Here is a 10,458-nt window from a genome sequence, read left to right on the forward strand (position 1 = left end):
AGAAGACATATTTTGGGCCCAGTTATCACTCTTGCTTCCCCTCTTCCTTTCTGCAGTAACTATGGCGACCACTTACGTCATTCTATAGTGGTTCCCGTGGACTTTATGACGTCAACGACCCTGTAAAATGCTCCGAAAACCCCGGAGTGCGGTTACCATAGATACTGGCGGGGGGAGGGGTGGGGTTTAGAGGAAGCGGAAGTGTCAGCGCAGGCGGAAGTGGTACTGCCCTGAATATCCCGAGCAGCGAACGGAGGACAGCTTGATACTGCCATCGTTCAGAGAAAAAAAAGCAGGATTGAAAATACATTCTAAATGTGAGTTCACTTGCATAAAGTCGATTCTAGTATTATCTCCTGGGTAAGGTAGAACATTTTGGGCTCATAATAACCTAGCAATGGCTCAAATCGCTATCTATGGCGGAAGGTGCCTATTGTGGTTTGGGGCTGGGTACAAGGATTTAGGCCGAGACGTGTGATTGAATGGCGAGCTAGAGCTCACAAACCAGCTAGGATTTAGATTATTGCAAGCCACATTGGGGAGGTCTGCAATGGAATATATCAATCAAAATCCAAAATTGTTCCTTAATGAAATGTGTATAGAGACTGAAAAACACCTTTTGCCAGGCTAACGTGCTGTGCCTGGTCGTCGTGAAATCAAGAAACCTTACAAGCGCTAGCAAGCTAATGCTAACTTGACGCTATCTCCAGCTAATTTTAAAAGTGACTGGACTGCAATACACAGGCCTTTGCGATTCGTGAACAATAAAATAAAACTGGTGCTGATAACGAATTAAAATGACCTTTTAGTAAATCCAACTCATTGGTAGCATTCAATTACGCTAGCTAACGTTAGCTGATTTGCTAACGGTATCTCTCCATCTTAAAATTCCGCAAGGGAATGCGACAGAGGGCGTAGCTAGCCAACTACCAACATCTTCAATGGACTGGAATCTAGCACGCTAGCTAGCGCTTTAGCAATGAGGTTGCCTACGGATCTTATAGGGCAATGCTGCAGTATTTCCGCCATGGACGTTCCATTGCTAAATCCGTGATTAAAGAATAGCAGGTTGTCATGTTATCGGATATATCGCGATAATAACTAATACAGTGGCAGTTAATTCATTTGGCCTTGGTATTTTAGGATACAATACTGTCATAGTATTCCAGGCATTGTAAATAAACATACGCAAGTGACAAATCAGACAGTCCAAATTTACTTGAGATAACATGGCCATAATAATACATTGGTTAAACGATAGAGATCATATTAATTAAATGGGTTAAACAATATAGCTAAGATCCCCTGCGGCGTTGTCACTGAGTACTGTGACCATTTCGTGTATTTTTTCTATTGGTGTCTAACAGGGCATTTGAAACATTCCTTGCTCTAGGCGTACGTCTAGAGCTGTGTTTCACCTCAATAATTTAAACATAGTGATAAGGTTAATTTCCTATAGTGGTTATTTAGAACTGTGTTTCCCAAACTCGGTCCTGGGGTCCTCCCTGTGGACACATTTTGGTTTTTGCTCTAGCACTACACAGCTGATTCAAATAATCAAAGCTTGATGATGAGTTGGTTATTTTAATCAGTTGTGTAGTGCTAGGGCAAAAACCAAAACGTGCACACAGAAGATGATAGTCTTCTGATTATGGCCTAAAAACTTCCTAGAGCCCCAATGGGACTTGATCGACAGTTGAAAGAATGTAGCGTCTGCAATATAAATTGATGACTTTCTTCAGCCTTTTTCACAAACACACTGCTAGGGACTAATAATGTGTAAGCATACGAGGCTGCATGGACGTGTATACTTGCCTACGTTTGGGTTCTGCCTAAAACGTTTTTATAATAATTATCTAGCCTTCCTTGTCACATGTGTAACAATGTAAATGGCAGGGCATAAAATTCACGTTTTGGTACACCAGCCACTCAGATTTTTTACCAGCCAAAATATCCCCCCCCCCCCCACTAAAGTTTAACCAAGAAAACACAAACAAACGGATGAGCATGCTTTGTAATGTTTCTAAAACACATGTATTACTAGTAAGGCGTAATGTGGTATATTGTTTATTTTCATTTTCTGTGAGTCTTTTAACCAAAATATCACAATGTTAGTTTGTTGGTGATGTGGACACCAAGGAACTTGAAGCGCCCAACCTGCTCCACTACAGCCCCGTCGATGAGAATGGGAGCGTGCTCGGTCCTCTTCTTTTTCATGTAGTCCACAATCATCTCCTTTGCCTTGATCACGTTGAGGGAGAGGTTGCACCACATGGCCAGGTCTCTGACGACCTCCCTATAGGCTGTCTTGTCATTGTCGGTGATCAGGCCTACCACTGTTGTCATGGGCAAACTTAATGATGGTGTTGGAGTCGTGCCTGGCAATGCAGTCAAGAGTGAACAGGGATTACAGGAGGGGACTGAGCACGCACCCCTGAGGGGCCCCCGTGTTGAGGATCAGCGTGGCAGATGTGTTGTTACCTACCCTTACCACCTGGGGGCGGCCCGTCAGGAAGTCCTGGATCCAGTTGCAGAGGGAGGTGTTTAGTCCCAGGGTCCTTAGCTTAGTGATGAGGTTTGAGGGCACTATGGTGTTGAACGCTGAGCTGTAGTCAATGAATAAGTGTTCTCACGTAGGTGTTCCTTTTGTCGAGGTGTGAAAGGGCAGTGTGGAGAGCAATAGAGATTCCATCATCTGTGGATCTGTTGGGGCAGTATGCAAATTGGAGTGGGTCTAGGGTTTCTGGGATAATGGTGTTGATGTGAGCCATGACCAGCCTTTCAAAGCACTTCATGGCTACAGACGTGAGTGCCTCGGGTCGGTAGTCATTTAGGCAGGTTATCTTAGTGTCCTTGGGCACAGGGACTATGTTGGTCTGCTTGAAACATGTTGGTATTACAGACTCAGACAGGGAGAGGTTGAAAATGTCAGTAAAGACACTTGCCAGTTGGTCAGTGCATGCTCAGAGTACACGTCCTGGTAATCCGTCTGGTCCTGCGGCCTTGTGAATGTTGACCTGTTTAAAGGTCTTACTCACATCGGCTACGGAGAGCGTGATCACACAGTCGTCCGGAACAGCTGATGCTCTCATGCATGTTTCAGCGTTACTTGCCTCGAAGCGAGCATAGAAGTAATTTAGCTCGTCTGGTAGGCTCATGTCACTGGGCAGCTCGCGGCTGTGCTTCCCTTTGTAGTCTGTAATAGTTTGCAAGCCCTGCCACATCCGACGAGGATGTGGCAGCAACTGCAGCATTTATTTCACTATAAATGTGATCATACTTGACTATTTCTATTCGCAAATGCGAGTGAAATGCTCGCACTGTGGAGCCCTGACCACTTGCCAACGTGGCTGGTGAAATATCAATTTTACCCGCCAATGCCAAAATCTACCCGCATTTGGCAGGTAGCAGGTAGCGGGTGTTAATTTTAGGCCCTGGTAAATTGACTGGTCAGGCTAGGTTCACCGAGTGTCCAGTAGAGGGCGTAGCTACTCCAGGAATCCACTGAGGTGAAACCTCCTGGCTTAAAAACGGATGAAGCCGATGCAGTAAAAGACACAAAATTGGATGGTGCTTTCCTGCAACACAAGCTGTTGACTGACTGGCCTAGCCTATATAGACATTCAGATCAACAATAGAGCTATCTTCATTGTCATGGACGTGTTTTTAGCTTGGCTAGCGTGTCGTGTCCAAAAATGGTGTTGATATAGGCTAGCCTACTATAGGTTGAACGTTGCACGCATTCAAACCAGATGGTGTCCTCCTTGCTATAACCTATTGCATATGGAACTTTGGTGTAGCCTACACTTCAAATGTTTATTAGGCCTACACAAATTGTGGTTGTGTTGTGAATCGAAGAGCAGGCAACACTTAGTGAATTAATAATATGAAAGGAGCTTCTTGGAGTCACTCAGACCAAAACACAGGCTATATGATAGGCCTAATACAAAAATGTTCGTCACTACAATGAATATACCTGAAATTACATAGACGAGTACACTTAATTATAGGTTTTATATGCATCTTGATTATTGGCTACTTCGTCACATTTGCACTATTTCGCTCGAGTTCCAGCAGTGGAGGGTCAAATCTGATATTTGACAACACTTTGACTTTTACGATGTTTCAATACAAAGGTACATGTTATATATCATATAATGTGCCTACTTTTTTCAGTGAAAGTACATGAATGTGTTAAATAGATGAGCAAAAATGTGTAATTTGGTCATGTATGCGAAAACCCTTTAGAATTTTGTATGACGTCAGTAGCCTAGTCAAAGGTAGCATCATGCTAAAATATATTGGCACACTCCACTTAGACCAGGGTTCTTCAATTCCGGTCCTGGAGGGCCGAAACACCTCTGTTTTTCATCCTCTCCTTCTAATCAGGGGCGAATTCAGACCTGGGACACCAGGTGAGTGCAATTAACTACCAGGTAGAAATAAAAAACAGAAGTGTTTCGGTCCTCCAGGACCGGAATTGAAGAACCCTGACTTAGACCATAGGTAATAAATGAAACCAAGCAGTTTGATTGTTTAACAATCTGCCTCTGGTGGCCTAATTGACCTGTTGAAAAAATGCGATTGGATGGTGGCTCTACTGTTTAAGGTCTCTGATAGGTTATTTTGTTACCGGATCTAATTATCTGCTCAGCTGGTTAATTTAGCCAGGTTGGCCTGAGAGAAAAGCTAGCAGCTAGCCATTTTAGACCAATGGTTTAAACCACGGTCTAAGCAAAAGTTCACAAGTATGGCCCCTAAGGAAATAACTTCGGAGTAACTCCTGACTGGTATCTGAAAGGTTTTTCATTTTGACATATAATGTTCTGGAATTATTAATCAGTTTTAATATATAGCCTATTCAATACTCAGTAATTAGGCCAAATGGAATGTTTAACAAACCATATTTGTACATGGTTCATTCATTTCTGATATAAAGACAACCCGATAGCATGTCCAGAGTTGTTTCAGGGTTGATGTCGGGGCGGCAGGTAGCTTAGTGGGTAAGAGCGTTGTGCCAGTAACCGAAAGGTCGCTGTTTCTAATCCCCGAGCCGACTAGGTGAAAAATCTGTCGATGTGCCCTTGAGCAAGGCACTTAACCCTAATTGCTCCTGTAAGTCGCTCTGGATAAGAGCGTCTGCTAAATGACCAAAAAAAATAAAATAAAAAAAATGTCAATTCCATTTCAATTCAATCAGGAAGTAAACTGAAATTAAAAAGCATTGAAAAGCAAGTTTACTCAAGTTTATTTCCTAAATTGACTGAATAGAAACTGACCCCAGTGTTTTTCAAACCTGTTCGGAAATGACCATCCCTTTGGGTCCATAGAACCAGGATTGTAAAACTTTGATGCCTTTGTTGCTTGGTGTGACTATGACCACACCACAATGACTCCGTGCCCTTTCACAGCCTCGACATGGACAAGAACGACCTGGTACAGAAGGCTAAGCTGGCCGAGCAGGCCGAGCGCTACGACGACATGGCGGCGGCGATGAAGGCGGTGACGGAGCAGGGCGGCGAGCTCTCCAACGAGGAGCGCAACCTGCTGTCGGTGGCCTACAAGAACGTGGTGGGGGCACGTCGCTCCTCCTGGCGCGTCATCTCCAGCATCGAGCAAAAGACAGAGGGCAACGAGAAGAAGCAGCAGATGGCACGCGAGTACCGCGAGAAGATTGAGGCCGAGCTGCAGGACATCTGCAAGGACGTGCTGGTGAGAGAGCGCGGCCCCTTGCTACTCCCTATGGGCCCCCCTCGCTCTTAAATGAGGGGTCCCGTGATGTTATGGGGATGTGTGATATAATGTAACACTGGGGCTGTAGTTCAATTCATTTAGAGTCCAGGCAATTTAGGAATGCCTTATACTCAACAGGCATTTTTTCATTATGCATTCTGAATGTGAGCTGGAATGAATTTGACCCCAAAGCAAGGTTGCAAAGCATAATCTATTTTGGGTTCATCTTTTGTTTGGTCCTGTGTGTTGAAAGGGCGGACTTGAGTTGACTGACACCCAACCAACCCCTATTTTTTTCCTGTTTTTAGGCACTCCTCGACAATTACCTCATTGCCAATGCGACTCAGGCAGAAAGCAAGGTGTTCTACCTTAAAATGAAAGGCGACTACTACAGATATCTGTCTGAGGTGGCATCTGGAGAATCAAAGAAGAGTAAGTAGACATCTGTCCTATGAAGAAGCTTCTGAGTCACCCATATTCGTTAACCAGCCACTTTCCTTCAGCCTCTGATTATCATGGAAATAAGCAAAACCTCAAATTTGATGTCTACATACTACATAAGATCTAGACAATGTTGAATTAGTATCCATTATACAGGAGATGCGCTGTGAAATTAAACATGAATTCACTTCAACAAAAGCATGATGCCCTTTAATGAATTGGGCCTCTTCTCTCTCTCTGTCACAGCCACAGTGGAGAACTCCCAGCAGGCCTACCAGGAGGCCTTTGACATCAGCAAGAAGGACATGCAGCCGACACACCCCATCAGGCTGGGCCTCGCTCTCAACTTTTCCGTCTTCTACTATGAGATCCTCAACTCCCCCGAGCAGGCCTGCAGTTTGGCGAAGGCGGTGGGGCACCGTTATACACTCGCCCTCGCACAAACACACACACACACACGTTCCACCGTCACACAGCAGCGCCTGTGTGATCAGCGGGAGCCTGGCCTAACCGAATCAATACAGAGCGCAAACACGCCCCTCCTGCTCAGCTACACTGTATATACAAAAGTATGTGGACACACCTTCAAATTAGTGGATTCAGCTATTTCAGCCACACCCGTTACTGACAGGTGTATAAAATTGCGCACACCGCCATGCAATCTCCATAGACAAACACTGGCAGTAGAATGGCCTTACTGAAGGGCTCAGTGACCTTCAACGTGGTACTGTCATAGGTTGCCACCTTTCCAACAAGTCAGTTTGTCAAATTTCTGCCCTGCTGGAGCTGCCCCGGTCAACTGTAAGTGCTGTTATTGTGAAGTGGAAACGTCTAGGAGCAACAATGGCTCAGCCGCGAAGTGGTAGGCCACACAAGCTCACAGAACGGGACCGCTGAAGCGCGTAGCGTGTAAAAAAATTGTCTGTCCTCGGTTCCAACACTCACTACTGAGTTCCAAACTGCCTCTGGAAGCAACGTCAGCAAAATAACTGTTAGTCGGGAGCTTCATGAAATGGGTTTCCATGACCGAGCTGCCGCACACAAGCCTAAGATCACCATGCGACGGTGTAAAGCTCGCCGCCATTGGACTATGGGGCAGTGGAAACGTGTTCTCTGCAGTGATGAATCACACTTCGCCATCTGGCAGTCTGACGGACGAACCTGGGTTTGGCGGATGCCAGGAAAATACTACCTGCCCCAATGCATAGTGCCAACTGTAAAGTTTGGTGGAGGAGGAATAATGGTCTTTGGCTGTTTTTCATGGTTCGGGCTAGGCCCCTTAGTTCCAGTGAAGGGAAATCTTAACGCTACAGCATACACTGACATTCTAGACGATTCTGTGCTTCCAATGTTGTCGCAACAGTTTGGGGGAGGCCCTTTCTTGTTTCAGCATGACAATGCCCTCGTGCACAAAGCGAGGTCCATAAAGAAATGGTTTGTCGAGATTGGTGTTGAAGAACTTGACTGGCCTGCACACTGCCCTGACCGCAACCCCATCGAACACCTTTGGGATGAATTGGAACGCAGACTGCGAGGCCGGCCTAATCGCCCAACATCAGTGCCCGACCTCACTAATGCTTGTGTGGCTGAATGGAAGTAAGTCCCCGCAGCCATGTTCCAACATCTAGTGGAAAGCCTTCCCAGAAGAGTGGAGGCTGTTATAGCCGCAAAGGGGGGGACCAACTCCATATTAATGCCCATGATTTTGAAATGAGATGTTCGATGAGCAGGTGTCCACATACTTTTGGTCATGTAGTGTATGTGTCACAAACCTGCTCGTTAACACCGGTGCTCGTGCTGTTGGCATTTGCCAGATATTGAATCAAAAATAGACTTTGATGGATGGTGCTTTGTCATCTGGTATGCCCTTTTAGGGGTAATGCATTTTAAAAAGTGTTTTGGAGGCATTGTAGGTTTTTATATTCTGGGACTTTCAGAACACATTTTTTACCTCCTTCCATATGCCTGTTTTCCCTCTAGGCTTTCGACGAAGCGATTGCCGAGCTTGACACCTTGAACGAGGACTCTTACAAAGACAGCACCCTGATCATGCAGCTACTAAGGGACAACCTCACTGTAAGTGCTTACCGACAATACACGCCTTGCCAATGTAATGCCATTCAAATGCATTATCGTTTGATACTCTTGGAACTGAATACCTCGAGTGTATGAATCCAATGAACTCAATGGTTGGGTTATTATTTTTTCTTCCCCTCTGCAGCTGTGGACATCAGAAAACCAGGGTGACGAGGGGGATGCCGGCGAAGGGGAGAACTAAAGGCGTTGCACTTCACTGTTAATCCACCCACACTCTTCTCTCTCTCTCTCTTTCTCTTCTCTTACACATATACAGCCCGTACATTCCCGCTCCATCCAGCCCCTTCCTTTCTGTATGACAAGCAGCATGAATTGTACCTGACCTACCAGTTGTGCCCTTTTTCCGATATGCCCCGAGGCAACAGGGTAACGCTCAGTTGTTAACAAGCAGTCTTGTTTTGTGAGGATAAAAAATAAATAAAAATTGCCCAGTTGAGTGGCAAGGCCATTCCCTCCTCCCCCCTCCCTCCCTTTTGATTCCCTCCAAAACATTTCAAAAATATGTTCTTTCACCTAGCAAGTTATGCATTTATAGTATCCTTTTTTTGCTTTCCTAGTGTACTAGCGATTGCTGGTTTTACTCAAAAAGGTTATTAAACTGTCTGTTTATTTTCAACAAACACTGTGATGCTTAGTTTTTCTCCACATAATCACAAACATTCTGGTTGATAAAATTCAGCACTTTATGGTTTGAGTAGCAGTGCAATTCTGCTGTGGCCTCATACAGAATGGTATAACAGGCTGTATTGTGACACTGACTAACATGCATATTGCTGTGTATTGTACGTTTATTTTGCATATTGAATTAAAATGAATAAAAGGGACCCTAGGTTTTGCCATTCCACATCTGTCCAGTTGAAAATAAGAAAAATATAACATTCCATCAGAACCTAGCATTAAGACAATATACCTTTTTTGAACAAACCCGGAGCATTCTCCTTATGTGCTGTCCTAGAACAGTTGACATAAAGGTGCTGTTTGAAAATAGTACAATGATCCTTGTTTGTTCTTAAATGTTACTTTTTGCTTTGCGTAATAATAATGACTCACACTTTGGTTCAAAACTGTAAATTGTAAACATTTTTAGAGTTAAATATAAATCTGTCTTAAATGTGATGTTAACCTGCTTGCAAACAAACACCTTAAAGCCGTTAAGTTGAACTTTGACATCTTGGTTATTCAAGCCTTTCTTGACAGCCTTATGCTGACAGTCCAAACTGACCAGTCAAAAGTTATGTATGTTTCCTTCATGAAATGATATCTAAGCGAATGCATGCTTTTGCCCACGACGAGTGTGTTAGCAAGTCCCCTAATGTAAGTTGTGTAAGGGGGTTGTCTATCATAGTCGGAGATGGCATTGATGCTTTTGTTTTGTGCATCTCGAGACTTAAGGTGTATCAGAGGAGACCATATTGTAGTGGAATGTGGTCAGTGGATGGGTTAGATTCTGGAGTAGTGCAAGGACCCTGTAGAGGAAGCTGAATTCACTCAGTGTCACAATACCTTGTCATCACCATAACATTCCACTTAGGTGTAGAATTGATCTGTCTCAGTCGGTCTTGCTGAAGACGATGTTTCATGCACTGAAGAAAAATCTCCCCCTTAGCTGAACAAATGGCAGTTATTCTACGCTTGATTTAAAAAATAATGCAGTAGTGAATGTGAAACCGAGCCTGTCTGTATATCTGGTATCTCCAATTGCTTTATTTTTACTGACCGGTATTCTTTCTAAAGTTTGCTTCTGTGACGGTTTTATTGCTTAGTGCGCACGTGGTTGTGAAATTTTAGAATAGCATAAAAAAAAAAAAAATACAACAAACAAAAAAACTGGTTATTGACGTAATACTAGATGTGTATGTCTTTTAAAACAGTTCTAGTTTCACCTTACATGTTATCAGGAAAGTGTAAAAGACAATTTAAAGTGAAATAAAAGTTTTATCAGTTCCAAATGTTCCTGTTTTGTTTTTGTAACCACTGGTTTGTGTCTCTGACAGAGTTGCTGCCTAAAAAAAAAGAAATGTAAAACACCAGTTGAAAACTTTGGCTACTTATTTGACAGAAAAATTGCATTCCACCTCAGAAAAAAGGCTTAATCTTTTCCTCAGGCGTCCTATTTTTATTTGTTCCAGTCTACTAGGGGCTCTTAAATATTTTAAACGGGATAGTTTGGGTCCTGGATGCTGATTG

At 43.9% G+C, this 10,458-nt stretch overlaps 1 protein-coding gene across 1 annotated transcript; it reads left to right on the forward strand.

The window, feature by feature from the left end:
• Window positions 1-204: 204 nt before the first annotated feature.
• Window positions 205-10,215, forward strand: LOC121575623 (14-3-3 protein beta/alpha-1). Its single transcript, XM_041888844.2, has 6 exons — window positions 205-317; window positions 5,412-5,712; window positions 6,042-6,165; window positions 6,421-6,584; window positions 8,155-8,250; window positions 8,396-10,215. Exons 2-6 carry the CDS (start codon window positions 5,419-5,421, stop codon window positions 8,450-8,452), a joined length of 735 nt encoding a protein of 244 aa, XP_041744778.2. The 5' UTR covers window positions 205-317; window positions 5,412-5,418; the 3' UTR covers window positions 8,453-10,215.
• The last annotated feature ends 243 nt before the right edge of the window (window positions 10,216-10,458 follow it).

The sequence above is a fragment of the Coregonus clupeaformis genome, chromosome 10, assembly GCF_020615455.1.
Source record: "Coregonus clupeaformis isolate EN_2021a chromosome 10, ASM2061545v1, whole genome shotgun sequence".
NCBI lineage: Eukaryota > Metazoa > Chordata > Actinopteri > Salmoniformes > Salmonidae > Coregonus > Coregonus clupeaformis.

What these genes read in the sequence shown, in the direction of transcription:
- LOC121575623 (XM_041888844.2), top strand. Translation starts at nt 5,419, where the DNA reads ATGGACAAGAACGACCTGGTACAGAAGGCTAAGCTGGCCGAGCAGGCC. An exon ending in ATCTGGAGAATCAAAGAAGA is followed by an intron (nt 6,166 to 6,420) that starts GTAAGTAGACAT and finishes TCTCTGTCACAG; the next exon opens with CCACAGTGGAGAACTCCCAG. An exon ending in CCTGCAGTTTGGCGAAGGCG is followed by an intron (nt 6,585 to 8,154) that starts GTGGGGCACCGT and finishes TTTTCCCTCTAG; the next exon opens with GCTTTCGACGAAGCGATTGC.